The following is a 16,570-nucleotide window of genomic DNA, read 5'->3' on the forward strand; positions in this document are numbered from 1 at the left end:
TTGTTGACCAAAAATTTGGAAGAAGTCGCCATTTGTAAACCAGCACAGAATGCTCTTCCAATGACCCACTTTGGTCGTCGTGCCTTTTCTTTGTTTATTTGTTGTTTTTTTTTTCTTTTTGAATCCCTAACTTTTGCATGGATCGCCCTTTCGGGTTTTCAATCCACCGGGAGTATGTTCCTTTTTTATGCCCCTAATTTTTTCCTGGACCGCCCTTTCGAGTTTTCAGTCCAACGGGATGCTCTCTATTGCCTAAGCCTCCTTTTCAGGTTTTCGACTCAGCGAGCTTTTATTTTTTCCATTTTTTTTGAGGGCTTCCCACAGTGTCTAGCCATGCTCGTTTAGTAGGATTTAACCACCCTTGAGGGGAACATAAACGCGCACTTCTTTTACTCTCGAGCCCTACAATGCACCTATTCGTTTATGCTTTCTTTAAGGGATGTGAAAAAGTTTTAAGAATTTTGCTTCAAAATATTATCATCAAGGAAATAGAAGAAATTTTGGAAAAACAAAATAAATGAGAATTCCAAGCAAAAGGGCGAAGGCTCAAATTTTATTGATTAAGTGGTGGCCTGCCAATGGCGCGACTCCATAGATCTTTACAAAATTTTGAAAAATGGTAATTTAAAGTGGAGAGGTACTTTGAACTTCATAACCCTATTTTCCCTAGCTACTTTGAATTCCGCTGCTTTTGATGCTTCATATTGGAGATTCTTTGATAGCAGGTATGTCCCAAGTGGGTGCGCCAGATCGGATGCAGTTACTTTGTCTCTTTTTTTTTTTTCTTAACTTTTGCATAGACCGCCCTTTCGGGTTTTCAGCCTATCAGGATGATTTTCTGTTTGATGTCTCTAACTTTTGCCTGGACCGCCCTTTCGGGTTTTCAGTCCACCGAGACGCTCATTTTTGCCTAAGCCGCCCTTTTCGGGTTTTCGACTTACCGAGCTGTTCTTATGATTTTTAGACAAAGTATTTCTTGACTGCATCCGTGTTTACGGTACGTGGAAGTTCTTCACCATCCATGGTTTGAAGAGTCATGGCACCACCGGAGAAGGCTCTTTTGACAACATATGGACCTTCATAGTTAGGAGTCCACTTGCCCCTAGAGTCGGGCTGGAAAGTCAAAATCTTTCTGAGCACAAGATCACCTTCTTTGAATTCACGGGGACGAACTTTCTTGTCAAAAGCCTGCTTCATCTTCTTCTGATATAGCTGACCATGACATAGGGCAGTCATGCGCTTTTCCTCGATCAGATTCAATTGATCATACATACTTTGGATCCACTCAGCCTCTGATAACCCAGCTTCCATTAGAACTCTCATTGAAGGAATCTCAACTTCTACAGGGAGTACAGCCTCCATACCATATACCAAAGAGAAGGGAGTTGCCCCTGTTGACGTGCGTACGGAAGTACGATATCCGTGTAATGCAAAGGGAAGCATCTCATGCCAATCTTTATAAGTCACCACCATCTTCTGGACGATCTTCTTTATGTTCTTATTTGCAGCTTCGACAGCACCATTCATCTGAGGTCTGTAAGGTGAGGAATTATGATGCTCGATCTTGAAATCATCACACAACTTTTTCATCATCTTGTTGTTCAGATTCGTCCCATTGTCTGTAATGATCCGGTTAGGGACACCGTAGCGGCAGATAATATGATTCTTGATAAACTTGACCACCACTTGCTTGGTTACATTAGCATATGATGCTGCTTCAACCCACTTGGTGAAATAGTCAATAGCCACTAGAATGAAGCGGTGCCCGTTTGACGCTTTTGGTTCGATCCTTCCGATCATGTCAATGCCCCACATAGAGAAAGGCCAGGGAGACGAAAGAACATTGAGTGCAGTTGGCGGCACGTGAATCTTATCGGCATAGATCTGACACTTATGACATTTTCTGGCGTGCTTGTAACAATCAGCTTCCATCGTTAACCAGTAATAACCCGCTCTCAATAACTTCTTAGCCATTGTGTGCCCGCTAGAATGAGTTCCTAAGGAGCCTTCGTGTATTTCATGCATCAATAAATCTGCCTCGCGCTTGTCCACACATCTGAGTAACACCATGTCAAAGTTTCTTTTATACAAAACGTCCCCGTTCAGGAAGAAATTGCCAGATAGTCTTCTTAGAGTCTTCTTGTCTCTATTGGAAGCTCCGAGCGGATACTCTTGACTCTGAAGGAAACACTTGATATCATGAAACCATGGCTTATCATCAACAACTTCTTCAGTAGCGAATACATGAGCAGGTCTCTCAAGACGTCTGATATGGATCAATGGCGCTTCATTCCAACGATTTACTTGATACATCGAAGACAAGGTAGCTAGAGCATCTGCCATCTGGTTCTCATCACGGGGAATGTGGTGTAGCTCGACTTTGTTGAAGAAGGTCAGTAATCGTCTTGCATAGTCTTTGTAAGGAATCAGGCTGGGGTGACGAGTCTCCCATTCTCCTGTGATTTGATTGATTACAAGGGCAGAGTCACCATAAATGTCAAGGATCTTGATTCTCAGATCGATGGCTTCTTCAAGACCCATAATACATGCCTCATATTCTGCCATGTTGTTGGTACAGTCGAACGTTGTTATACCCTAATTTTGGACCTAAAAATACTAACTCAATTCTTCTTTTCTTGCATTACAAGCCATTTGAACTGGCTCTGATCAATTACATCTTTCTCTGCATTTTATTTCAATGTTATTTGCAAAATTCACATAGAAGGGTATTTTAGTCATTTCTTGCATTCAACTCATTTTTATCCTTGAAATTTGTTTGAGTCTTTTAAATTGGTTTGTATAAATCCTTGTTTCAATCTCATGTCAAAATTCATTTCAAAAATATCAGTTGAGTCATTTTCTTAGTCAGTTTAGCCCCTAGGGGCATTTTAGTCATTTCCTATGTTAAAATTTCTTTCAATCTTTTAAAAATTTGTTTGGGTCCTTTCAAAGTAGTTTGAATAAGTCCTCATTTCAATTCTATGTTAAAATCCATTTCAAAAAATTGCATTTGAAGTCATTTTGAGTCAGTTTTGCCCCTAGGGGCATTTTAGTCTTTTCATGTGTCAAAGCCCTGTTTAAATTCTAAAAATTGTCTCTGAGTCTTTCAAATTGGTTTAAATAAACTGTCGTTTCAATTCTATGTTAAAATCCATTTTAAAATTGCATCTGAGTCATTTTTAGTCGTTTTAGCCCCAGGGGCATTTTGGTCATTTCACACGAAATTTCGGCAGAGAGAGGTTACTTTAAAGTACCTCATTTAAGCCATTGGTTCATTTTAGTCCGTTTTGTCAATTTTAATCGTTTCACTTTACGTTATTTTCCGGTTACCAATTTTAATTCATTTCATTTTTATTTTTATTTTAAGTCCTAAAATTCTAAAAATTGCATTTTAATCCTTTTTTGTCCAAGTCATTGGTCCAGTGCCACGTGTCAGTGTCTTATTTGTCCAGAAAATTTGTTATAAGTCCAGGCCACATGTCAAGTTCCCATTAGTCCACAATTCATCATCAAGCTCACCTTCGCAATTCCAACGAAGAATCATCATCGACAACGACGAAATCTTCGTGATCACGAAGGATTTGAGGAGAAGAGGGAAAGAAAGGTCAGATTCGAAGCCGTAGCAGAGAAGAGAAAGAATACGAAGTTCATCAGAAGAAGAACAATCGAAGAATTCACAATCTTCTTCGTTCGTCACATCTCCGACCTAAAACACAGGTATCAAACTCTCTTTCCTTTTCTTTTCACTTTTTCCTTCGAAAATCCAGAGTATTAGCTTCATACATGTTCTGTTGTCACGAATCCAAGTAGATCGGAACGATTTAAGAACTTTCTTGCAAAAATCTTTCAAATAAGAGAAAAAGAAGAAGAGTTAACAAAAAGAAGTATCAAAGCCGTAAGATAAAATTCCGATCTACGTTGATTCGTGAGTTTCCTTGAGAAACTAGCCTTAGATCCGAATATAGGAGAGGAAGATCTTTAGAAATAGGTAATTAGGTCGTGAATCTGGGCGGTTTGAGGCTCCGACGCGGCGGCGCCACCACCGGCCACCGCGTCGGAGAATTGAACAAGATGACCGGTGTCGGATCGGAGAAGAGAGAGTCTGCAGACTCTCTCTCTCTAAGAACATTGTAGAGAGAGAAACAAGTGAGAGTTGTGAGGGTTTTCTTCATGTTTCTGCTTATATATGCCATGCCTGATCCTGTGTGTGTGTGTGCTCCGTTTATCATGCTCCTCTTTTGCTTAAGCCGTTAGATCTTTGATCTGACGGCTACTGGGAGCCCTCCCATGGCTTGATGTGTTGACCTGTGTGCTGGCGCGTGTTGGAGCGTTGGATCTTGGATCCAATCCAATTGGATCGATCCAACGATCCCTGTGCCTTCAACAGACCCGTTTTCACCTTGGGTATGGGCCTGGACTTCCTTTCTTTGCAGATTTTCGTTTTTCCTTGTTCTTTTGCTATTTTCCACGCTGCTTGTGATCTTTGCACCCCTGGCATGACTAATTTGTTTTAGAAAATTCCATAAAATTTTCATATACTTTCTTGATAATTCTGTGATGTTTTTTGTGTTACTTGTTTACTGAAAAACTTGAAAAAATATTGTGACATTTTCTTGCTTTATTACTTGAATCTCATATTAAAAAAATCCATAAAAATTGCATGACTCAATTCCAATCCTTGATAAATGGTTGTGGTTCATGATATATGATTTTATGGAATTTTTACTACTGTTTGAATGTGTCTTTACTGGACATGTGCATGTGATGATTGGTTGCTTGCTTGGCAAGTTTTGTTTTGTGAATAAATGGTGCAAATAGGCCTAAATTCACATAAAAATGCAAAGTTTGTAATGACACTTGGATTCTCATTTTAAAACCTGGATTTTTATGCCTTGAAAGTATGTTGAATTGTGAGGATTATAGGTCATACTCAAGTCTTGCATTGGTGATGAGATTTTAGGGCTATTTCACATTGTTTTTGCTTGCTTTTTATGTCAATTTTCTTACTTTTGTTATGATAGCTTTTACTTGCATTATATTTTGTGCTACTAATATTTTTCATCTCATGTTTCATACATTCCATAAGCATATTTCATCCTTCAATTTTAGTTTCACTTCTTGCACTTTAATTCCCATATTAATACTTAGAATGTAACACTTAGGATTTTTCTTTGTACTTTACTTTCATGCCATTTTAAATTCTTGCAAGACCATAGAATGTATCTAGGCCAATGATGTAATAAGGACAATGGACTCTAATGATGTACACCGACACAAGCACCGACACATGCACACACATCACATAGATAGGTTTAGATGTATGGCTAGAATATGCATGTTTAGATGTATGTTTAGGATTGTATGTTTAGATGAATGTTTAGGCTTTATACTTAGAAAAATCATTTTCCAAAAAAATATGAACAAACTTCACTCAAATCATTTTCAAAATAAACCTTGGGATCAAAATCCCATTGAATTTTCCTTTTTCATTTTCTTAATCAAATTTCAATGAACTTTAATCATACTTTGACTTTCTTTTGCAAATGACTAATTCAACCTCACAATTTCATAATCTCATGCCCTTGAGGCCTCTTTCTCTCATTCTTCAAAATTCCCATTTTCAAACTTAAAATCAACCAACAAAAACAAAAACATTTTTTGGAAGAGAACTACGGTGGATTTGATCCCTTAAATGGGTACGTAGGCAAGGAACAAAATTCCTTCAATTCAACTAAAATAAAAATCCAAAAACATTCTTCTCCCTCCAATTCTTCACTTAGAATATTCTTAGGTTTAATAAACACTTTCAAAATAGCATTTAAAAAATAAAGCGCGCGCGTAGAAATTAAAGACGGTTCCTATAGGATACTATAGTCGTTATGGGTGCCTAACACCTTCCCGTAGCGAAAACAACTCCCGGACCTCGATTCTCAAGGGTTTTGCTTACTTTTTCCCTTCCCAAGAAAAAATGAGATATCACCGGTTAAAAAGGTTCAAACGTAATCAATGTTTGACACCCGAAAACCAAGATAAAACAAACGTCAGCCTAGCAGTGAAGGGGATATGTGCACCCTCAGGAGTAATAATGATTGCCCCTATTCCGCTTCCATAAACATTAACAGCTCCGTCGAAGATTAGACCCCATCTTGATTCAGGATCTGGACCTTCTCCGAATAACAGCTCGTCACAATCTTTCATCTTCAGATACATAATCTCTTCATCAGGAAAGTCGAACTTGATAGGCTGATAATCCTCAACTGGTTGGTGAGCTAAATGATCTGCAATGATACTCCCTTTGATTGCTTTCTGGGTACGGTACTCGATGTCATATTCAGATAACAACATCTGCCACCGGGCGATTCTTCCTGTTACTGCAGCTTTCTCGAAGATGTACTTGATCGGATCCATTTTAGAAATCAACCAAGTAGTATGATTAATCATATAGTGACGAAGGCGTTTGGCAGCCCAAGCTAGAGCACAACATGTCTTTTCGAGCATGGAATATCGAGACTCACAATCAGTAAACTTCTTGCTCAAGTAATAAATAGCGTGCTCCTTTCTTCTAGTTTCATCTTGTTGCCCGAGTACACAACCCATAGAATCTTCTAACACAGTCAGGTACATGATCAGAGGTCTTCCTTCAACTGGAGGGATAAGGATTAGAGGTTCTAGCAAATACTCTTTGATGTTGTCAAAGGCTTTCTGGCACTCTTCTGTCCACACAATACCTTGCTCTTTGCGGAGTAGCTTGAATATCGGCCCACATGTTGCAGTCATATGAGAAATAAAACGAGAGATGTAGTTCATTCGTCCGAGAAACCCTCTTACTTGTTTTTCTGTTTGTGGAGCGGGCATCTCTCTGATAGCTCTGACCTTGTTGGGATCTACTTCAATACCTTTCTGGCTGACAATGAAGCCCAAAAGCTTTCCGGATCTGACGCCAAAGGTGCACTTGTTAGGATTCAAACAGAGTTGATACTTTCTCAGTCGTTGGAACATCTTCAGCAAATACTCGACATGCTCATCTTCAGTACCTGACTTGACAATCATATCATCTACATAAACCTCAATCTCTTTGTGCATCATGTCGTGGAAAAGAGTAGTCATACCTCTCTGATAAGTAGCACCTGCATTTATTAACCCAAACGGCATTACTCTGTAACAGAAAGTGCCCCAAGGTGTAATGAAAGATGTCTTCTCTCTATCTTCGGGCGCCATCTTGATCTGATTGTAACCGGAGAAACCATCCATGAAGGAGAAAACTTTGGATTTTGCAGTATTGTCAACCAGTACATCAATGTGAGGCAGTGGAAAATCATCTTTGGGACTAGCTTTGTTCAGATCACGGTAATCAACACACATTCTGACTTTACCATCTTTCTTCGGAACAGGCACAATGTTGGCAAGCCACTGAGGGTATTCTGATGTGACAAGGAAACCTGCGTCAATCTGTTTCTGTACTTCTTCTTTAATCTTGAGGGCCATATCAGGACGGGCTCTTCTCAACTTCTGCTTGACCGGTGGACATTCAGGCTTCAACGGCAAACGGTGCACCACAATATCAGTATCTAGGCCTGGCATATCTCTGTACGACCAAGCAAATATATTAACATATTCTCTGAGAAGTTCTATTACTCGCTTATTGACACTTGCTTCAAGTGATGCCCCAATCTTGACCTCCTTCTTGTCTTCTTCAGTACCCAAGTTGATCACCTCTATTACTTCCCCATAAGGCTGAATGGCATTTCTTTCTCGTTCAAGTAACCGAGAGATTTCGTCGGGAATCTCTTCATTCTCTTCCTCTTCCGCCTCATACACAGGGGATTCAAAGTTGGGAGAGATCATAGGGCTATGTTGTTCAAAGGGTTCATTGATGTTTAATCTGCACATATGATTGATGATTTTAGAAAATAAGTAAATGCAGATTTTTCGAAGGTGCATATATTTTTTTAGGTTTTTTGTATTACCATTTTTCAAAAAAAAAGCAGAAAAATAAAACAAAAGTCGGGAACAAAACGACATTTTTATTTAATTGATGATAATTCCTTGAAGCAAGTGGCCCTAGATAAATTCACTTTCGCTTGGGGCGGGGCGAAAGGATTTTTGAAAAAAACATAAAACGAACAAATGCATTACTTTGACAAGTGAGCAACAAAAGGAACATCTACAGTGACCCAATTGTGGCTAGACCCTCCATGAGTCACGAAGCTTTGTGGCGCTCCCTCAGGACTGTCTTCTATGATAGCATTGGCTTCTGACAGGGCATTGATGAAACCAGCACTGTGGAAAGCACCTCTTGTTGGCACGACGACGTCCCAGGGCAAATCAGCTGACGGGGAGAAACCCAGTCCTTCTCGACGCTTGTTCTCTGGCAATTCTATCAACTTTCCCCAGCTTGCAGACCCTCCAGCTTGTATCACATTCTGAGCATCTTTTAGAGAGGAAATAGATGCCCCATTCTTCTTGGTATTCTCTTCTGCCACGACAAGTCCTTGGAATGACGTTCCTTCAACACTGTCAGCTCCGATGAAAGAAAAAGACGACAAATGGCTCACTAGTAAAGCTCCCTCACCGTTCACAATTACCAGCTTCCCATTCCGCACAAACTTTAGCTTCTGATGCAATGTGGAGGTTACTGCCCCAGCTTCATGAATCCAGGGTCGGCCCAACAGACAACTGTACGATGCTTGGATGTCCATCACTTGAAAGGTAATTTGGAAAACATGTGGACCAATTGTAATAGGCAGATCCACCACCCCATGAACATTCTTCCTTGAACCGTCGAAAGCTTTCACCATTACATCACTTCGTCTCAGAGGCGTACCTTTGTAGGAAAGTTGATCATAAGTTGTTTTGGCCATTACATTTAACGACGACCCAGTATCTACTAGCACATTTGACAAAGCATCGGTCTTGCAGTTCACAGATATATGGAGAGCCAGATTATGGTTCCTTCGTTCTTTTGGGAGTTCTTCATCACTGAAACTCAGATTGTTGCATGCGGTGATATTCCCCACTATTCCTCCGAATTTATCAACAGTTACATCATAGTCCACGAAAGCTTGTTCCAAGACCTTCATCAAAGCCTCCTTATGAGCATCAGAATTCACAAGTAAAGACATTATGGATATCTTCGACGGAGTTTGCATCAATTGATCGACCACTTTGTACTCACTCTTCTTTATCAACTTGAGGATCTCATCAATCTCTGAATTTGCATTGGTCCCACTAGACTGACCAATATCTTTGACCGCACTGGGATCTTTAGCTTGAGTCTCCTTGATTACCGGAGCACTAACTTTCTTTGGGAGCACCATATGAACAATACGCCCATATCTCAGCACTCTACTGTCTTCAGCGACATTCCCCACAGACGGCAGGGGCGGTATTGCGACTTCACGACCATCTTCAATCATAGTAGCATTGTACTTGTAAGGGATGGCCTTCTCTGAAGTGTAAGGCAATGGACCAGGCAAACAGATCACTAAAGGAGCAGTAACTGACTTCCGACTGTCGTAGAATATCTCCAAAGGCCCCTCATGAGTTATAACACATACATCGTCACATTTCCTTTCAACAACAAGTTCTCCCCGGTCTAAAAGTCCTTGAATGTCACCTTTTACTATCTGACAACCCCAGGGACTTAGGAGGCATACTTCGCAGCCATCATGATCATGTTCGAATAAGTTCACTTCGCATAACTTGGCATGTAATGGGACCAAAGGCGTCCGGATGCACTGAGCATCGAGGATGAGGCGAGTCTTTTGGCAATCTTCGACCATGTTGACAGATGCAGCACCATGGTTTGGGAATGGATTAGTCTGGACATTCGGTGCAGAGTCTGTGAAGGTTATCTTCTTGTCATTGATTAGCTTCTGAACTGCATACTTAAAGCTATAGCAATTTTCGATATTATGACCTCGGCCTCCCTGATGAAAATCACAAGTCTGGTTAAGTCTATACCATGCTGGCAATTTTTCTGGCACTGGAGAAGGTGCTCTGGTCTGGACCAAATTCTTTTTGAGTAACCCTGGGAGTAATCCTGCATAGGTGACGGGGATCGGGTCAATTTGCATTTTTTGTGGTTGAGAATGTTGTGGTTGATAGGGTTGTTGTTGATATGGACGTTGTTGGTGTTGTTGGTATGGTTGTTGGGGATATTGTTGTGGAGGATATTGTTGAGGGTATTGTGGTTGTTGTGGATATTGTGGGAATTGAGGTTGTTGTGGATATTGTGGGAATTGAGGTTGGCCATTTGGTGGTTGGATGGTATTGGCAGCAGGTATGATGGCAGCGACGTGTTGATAGGCTGAATAATTTTGTTGAGGTCTCCCATGGGTCACCATACCGACCTCTTGTTCTTTCTTTTTCGGGAGGTGGTTCCCAGATTTCTTGGTTCCAGTCGCATATGTTTCTTCTTTTACTAAACGTCCTTCTCGGACTCCTTCTTCCAACTGTACACCCATACTAACCATCTCAGCAAAGTTCCTGGGCGTACTTCCAACCATCTGTTTGTAATAGAATTGATCGAGAGTTTTTAAGAAGAGCTTGGTCATCTCCTTTTCTTCTATACGCGGGCTGACTTGGGCAGCGGTATCCCTCCATCGCTGAGCATAGTCTTTAAATGCTTCCCCGTTTCCCTGAGTCATAGCCTGAAGATCGCTTCGGTCTGGGGCCATATCCACATTGTAACTGTATTGTTCTACAAAAGCATCGCATAGGTCACGGAAAGTTTGAATCTTTGTTTTGTCCAAGTTCATGTACCATTTTGAGGCAGGACTAGCCAAACTTTCTTGGAAGAAATAGATAAGGACTTTGTCATCTTTGGCATAGGTAGACATCCTTCTCACATACATTGTTAGATGCTCCTCAGGACAGGAGTTCCCTTTATACTTCTCGAAATCTGGTACCTTGAACTTGTGGGGTACTTGGACGTCCGGCACTAAACAGAGATCGTAAGCAGTCTTCCCAAACATCTTCCTTCCATGGAGAGCTCTCATCTCTCGTTGCATCTCATCGTACTTTTCTTGCAAGTCATTCACTCTGTCATAGTTCTCCATGTTCCCTGAATGGTATATGGGTTCTTCGTCTTGTGGAATGGTATGCATCACCGGAGCCGAATAGGTCATAGCGGCTGGAGGAGCTCCTACCAGAGGTGGAGGAACATGAGTTGCATTTTGACGAGTAGGCATCGGAACTTCGGTCATGATAGGGTGGAATACTTCACTGAGGCAAACTGGCACACCCCAAGAACGACCTTCTGGCATAGAACTTGAAGCTTCACACACAATGGGACGGAGTATTTCGCCGGTAGTGAAAGGCGAGAACCGAGGCGCAGAATGTTGCGGAGCAGAGTGTATCGGAGTATCTGCACATATTGTCCATCCAGGGGTAGCAGAAGCAGCAGCAGAGGCGGATGTTTCAGCCTGAGTTCTGACTGGAGGAGGAGGCGGTGGTGCTTGTGCCTGTGCTCGAGCTTGTGATTGAGCTAGTGCTTGAGCTTGAGCTTGTGCTTGGGCTAGTGCTTGAGCTTGCGCTTCAGCTTGTGCTTGAGCTCGAACCTGTGCTTCCGCCATTGTCTTCATTACTTCAGCCATTTCGTCCATCTTAGTCTGCATGGCTGTCATTTCTTCACGGAGCACTCTGTTTTCTTCTTCGAGATAATTCATCTTCTTCTTCACGTTTGCTCGAGTGTAGATAGTACGGGTAGACTTGTAGAGGATACGCGGGGCCACCTTTTGAAACGGGCTGATCTTTTTTGGAAAAGAAAACTTGTGTGAGACTCTGGATTTGAAACTATGGAATGCAAAATGATGCATGATGTTATGCAAAAATAGACACATTTTTTATTTACCGAAGGACTTATAAAAGCAAATTTGTAAACATCATAATTGAAAATTCCATTGAATATTTAAAGTACTACAAGATAATTCCCTTTTAACAAAAACTGAGCCAAGGGATAGACTCCAAAGTACATCACAAAAAGCTAGAAAATAACAGAAAATGGTGAAACAACTGGAAATATCTTGAGCTTTTGTAGTGGGCTACTCCTCGAAATCCGGGTGTGCCCCTGCGAAGAAATCCATGCGCTCCTTTTTGCTGATAAATTGTGCGAGCCTCGCACTTTGAGCTTGAATCTGAGCGTCCTTTTTAGCTATCCGCTCCTTTTGCTCGAGGAGCTCATGCTCCTGCTGTTCTATTTTACCACTCATAGTTTCCATTTTGAGCATAGCTTCGTCATATTTCCTTTTCAAGGTGGCATTTTCAAGGATTAACACAGCTTCCCGCTCTTGGCTTTCCTCCTGAGTTTTTGGGGGTAAAGGTAAGGGCATGGACGGAATAGTCGAGGTTGTGAGCCTTCGTTGAGGGTAAGGCATCTTCAGTTTGTTTGCTCGATCAATGACCCATTTGACATAAGCTTCATGTGCGGTATTCGACTTCCTTCCTAACTGGTTCCTATCCATCCTGATAATGGAATGCCAAGCTTTCACAAATTGAGCTTTTTGGTTCGCACCATCCTCCTTGTAGAGGAAGAAATCTCTGTCTAGGATGCAGTACAGAGGCTTCATCTTCATGGGGTATCCAAATTGACGTCTAGCAAGAACTGGGCTATAGCTGATTCCTCCACGTATACCTAGGAGGGGTACGTTGTTGGATTCTCCGCACCTGTCGATGATAACTTCTGGGTCACAAGCTGGGTTGAACCAAGTTATGTCATTAGGGGTAAGGGTCATGAACTTTTGGGACCATGGAACATATTCTGGCCTAAACTTGGGACGGGGTAAGTGTGAGGTGATCCACATGTGGAGTAAAGGTGCACAACAAATGATGGTTCCTTTCCCTTTACTAGTTCGCTCGTGGATGGAAACATAGGTGTCAGCAAGCAGAGTGGGAACTGGGTTCTGAGTTAGGAAGATTTGAATGGCGTTCATGTCAACAAAGTCGTTAACATTTGGGAAGAGCACAATACCATAAATGAGCAAGGCAAGGATAGACTCAAAGGCATCAATTTTTGATCTATTGAGACAAGTGGTGGCTTTTTGGTAGAGGAAGTTGTAGGATAGGCACTGAAGACCGGCTCTAGGGACGAACTTGTTTTTTATATCTGCTACTTCAAGGTGAAGGGCTTCTGCGAGAGCTCGGATTTTAGGGGTGAGTTCAAGGCTATGAAAGGGCACTTGGTTGAGTACAGGTAAACCAACCCAATGAGAATACTCCTCTAGTGTGGGAAAGAGCTGAAAATCTGGGAATGTAAAGCCATGGCAGATCGGATCATAAAACTGGACCAAAGTATTGAGGAGTCCCTTGTTATACCCTAATTTTGGACCTAAAAATACTAGTCAATTTTTCTCTTCTTGCATTACAAGCTATTTGAACTATCTCTGATCAATTGCATCTTTCTCTGCATTTTATTTCAATTTTATTTGCAAAATTCACATGCAGGGGCATTTTAGTCATTTCCTATGTCAAGTGTCTTTCAGTCTTGTAAAAATTTGTTTGAGTCTTTCCATTTGGTTAGGATAAGTCCCTGTTTCATTCTATGTCAAAATTCATTTCAAAATTTGCATTTGAAGCCATTTTGAGTCAGTTTTGCCCCTAGGGGCATTTTGGTCATTTCAAGTGTCAAGTCACTGTTTAAATCATAAAAAATTGTCTCTGAGTCTTTTAATTTTGCCTGTGTGAGTCTTTGATTCAATTCCTTGTTAAAAATCCATTCTAAAGTTCGTATCTGAGTCATTTACAGTCGTTTTAGCCCCAGGGGCATTTTGGTCATTTCACACGAAATTTCGGCAGAGAGGTACTTTAAAGTACCTCATTTAGGCCATTGGTTCATTTTAGTCCGTTTTGTCAATTGTATTTGTTTCACTTTACGTTCTTTCCAGTTTACCAATTTTATTCCAATTTTATTATTTTTATTTTTTGTTTTAGTCCTAAAACTTTTAGAAATTGCACTTTGGTCCTTTTATGCCATCTTATTTCTTTTTTAGGTTTTACTTTTTAGTCCTTTAAGTCCCTTAAGTCCATTTTTCGATTTAAGTCCTTTTTTCCCTCAATTGCAGTCCAGTCCTTCAAATCCAGTAAATTGCAAATTAGTCCATGGTTTTTTTTAAGTCCAAAACACGTGTCAGCCACTCATAGGGTCAAAGGCCACATGGCTCCCTATAAAAGGAGCATTTACTGCAATGTGCCAGAATCAGCAATCACAAGGTGCCAACTCAACAAACACCATTCCATTTCTCTCTCCAGAATTCACAGATCAAAGTCATAACCGTTTTCAAATCCATCAAGAACAATGAAGAACACAACGAAACCCTAGAACATTCCAGAGTTCAATTTCAGCCAAGATTCATAACAATTTCGAAGAATTCAACACTGTTCTCAGTAATCCTCTACAGGATTATCATCATCGAACAGTTTGCTTCGCAATTCAGTGCGAATTCATCGCCAAGAGCGACGAACTCCAACACGATCACGAAGTCTTGAGAAGAAGAAGAATTGAAGAAGAACTGAATCAGTCCAGAGAGAGAAGAAGATTCACCGATTCATTTTCGGTTGCGAAGGTTTCGAAGGCTTACCAGAACGATCAAGAACGAACGCAGGATCCTTTTGTTCGAATCTCCAAACAAATCCAGGTAAACACATGAAAACCTTCTCGTTCTCATTCGTATTCGTCATCGAAGGCTTGAAATAGAAAATAAACGGTGAATTGATGCGAAGATTCGAAAAGATTTGAAGGAAAAATTGAAAACCGAACCCTAAAAAAGCAAATCATCCAAGATTCACCGTTTATTTCAAGAATCCAGGTTCATTATCATCATCAGTGTGAAAAATAAGTCAAAATAGGGTTTAGTTTTAAAGAGATTAGAAGAAAATTTTGAAACCCTAGGACGTCAATTCAAGTGTAGATCTATTCAAATCCATGCCTGTTTTCAAGAAAATAGTTTCAGAATCGTAAAGAGGAGACTCAGATGAACACGATAGTGCAAAAAGATTTCAAAAATGTTCAGGTGTGGTGGCGCCGCCGGCGAACCACCACTCCTCCGCCGTCGTGTTCATCGGAGAAGACGAAGAGAGATTGCAGAGCATCTCTCTCTAGAACTTTGTAGTGAGAGAAGGGGAAGGAAGAAGTGAATTGGACCGGTTTCATTGTGCTTATATAGGCACATGAACCGGTCTGGTTCAACTCGGTTCATTCCATCTCTCAATCTCCATCGTCGGATCCATGGCTCTCCACGTGGACGATCCTGATGCCTTGTTTCTGTGCGTCTGTATGTTATCACGGTGTGCTGCGTGTTTACGAGCGTTGGATCTAGGGTTTATGGATCCTGGATCAATCTAACGTCCCTGGCACGTTTGGATAGTCCAGGATCCATGTTCCTTTGGGTTTGGGCTTGTTTGTTGCGCAGATTGTCCTCTGGTTTGCTTTTTCTTGCTATGTACACCCCTGGACTCTGTTTCCTGCACCTCTTGTGCATCAAAACCTTTTACAAAAATTCCAAAATACATTTCTATGATTTCTTGATGTTTTTTAGGTGTTTTTTCTAACATTTTTGCATGATAAATCTTGATAAAATATATATATGGTTTTTTTTTTCTTTTCTTTTTGTTAGAATTAATAATTTTCTTGCACTTTTTAGTCCAAAAAACCTTTAAAAAATTCCTAAAAAAATTCATGTAGATTTCTTGATATTTTTGTAGTATTTTGTGATAATTTTCACATGTTAAAGTTGGTTAAAAAATTAGGTGTCAATTTTCTTGCTATTTTTGTCATATTTTGTGCTAAAAATAAGTGGAAATTTGCTTGATTTCAATCCAATTTGCTTGATGAATTTTGATGACCTATACCATTTGATCTCATAGAAGTTTAGCCACTGTTTGTGTTTAATTTTGTTGCATAATTGTGAATTTTGGTAGGTTACTTAGCTTACAAGTCATTAAGTAGTTAAATAATGTAAATATGCTTCAAACTTGTTTTAAAATGCCAAGTAAACCATGTAGCCTTAATTCCCATTCCAAAACTTGTTTCTAAACCTTTAAAATGTAATTGGAATGTGAGAATTATAGATCACTTGGTTCTTGCATTTTATGAACAAATTTTAGCCATGTTTGCACTTATTTTCTACCTTTTACATTCTAATATTTCTCTTACTTCACTTCTTTGATATTGCCCTATGCTACTAACCTTTTCCTTTCATATTTCATATTCACCATAAGCATCATCATTGCATCCCATTTTCATCTCTGTTTTCTTTCTTGCAACTTAATTTGTACCAAAGTTAGAATGTAAACACTTAGGAATTCTTGTAATATTTTTTCTTTTTGCACTTTTATTTTTCTTGGCAAAGAGGCCATAGAATGTATCTAGGGTATGATGTAAAGGACAATGGACTCTAATGATGTACACCGACACAAGCACCAACACATGCACACACATCACTATATAGCTAGAATATGCATGTTTAGATGTATGTTTAGGATTGTATGTTTAGATGAATGCCTAGGATTTATGCTTAGAAAAAACCAATTTTCCAAACAAATGTGAACAACTTCACTCAAATCTTTTCCAAAT

The 16,570-nt window shown here is 40.2% G+C and overlaps 2 protein-coding genes across 2 annotated transcripts; both read right to left on the reverse strand.

Annotated features, from left to right (window-relative positions):
* Positions 1-6,568: 6,568 nt before the first annotated feature.
* Positions 6,569-10,871, reverse strand: LOC146926380 (uncharacterized). The gene is made up of 3 exons (XM_085706899.1): positions 8,137-10,871; positions 6,680-7,882; positions 6,569-6,638 (listed from the first exon to the last, which is right to left on the reverse strand). The coding sequence occupies exons 1-3, from the start codon at positions 10,854-10,856 to the stop codon at positions 6,569-6,571; spliced, it is 3,993 nt and encodes a 1,330-aa protein (XP_085563025.1). The 5' UTR covers positions 10,857-10,871.
* A 1,173-nt stretch (positions 10,872-12,044) lies between these two features.
* LOC146926381 (uncharacterized) lies at positions 12,045-14,676 on the reverse strand. The gene is made up of 2 exons (XM_085706900.1): positions 14,577-14,676; positions 12,045-13,243 (listed from the first exon to the last, which is right to left on the reverse strand). Exons 1-2 carry the CDS (start codon positions 14,674-14,676, stop codon positions 12,045-12,047), a joined length of 1,299 nt encoding a protein of 432 aa, XP_085563026.1.
* Between the last annotated feature and the right edge of the window lie 1,894 nt (positions 14,677-16,570).

This window comes from Medicago sativa, chromosome 4 (assembly GCF_051527215.1).
Source record: "Medicago sativa cultivar Bolivia chromosome 4, Bolivia_mono, whole genome shotgun sequence".
Classification (NCBI taxonomy): Eukaryota; Viridiplantae; Streptophyta; class Magnoliopsida; order Fabales; family Fabaceae; genus Medicago; species Medicago sativa.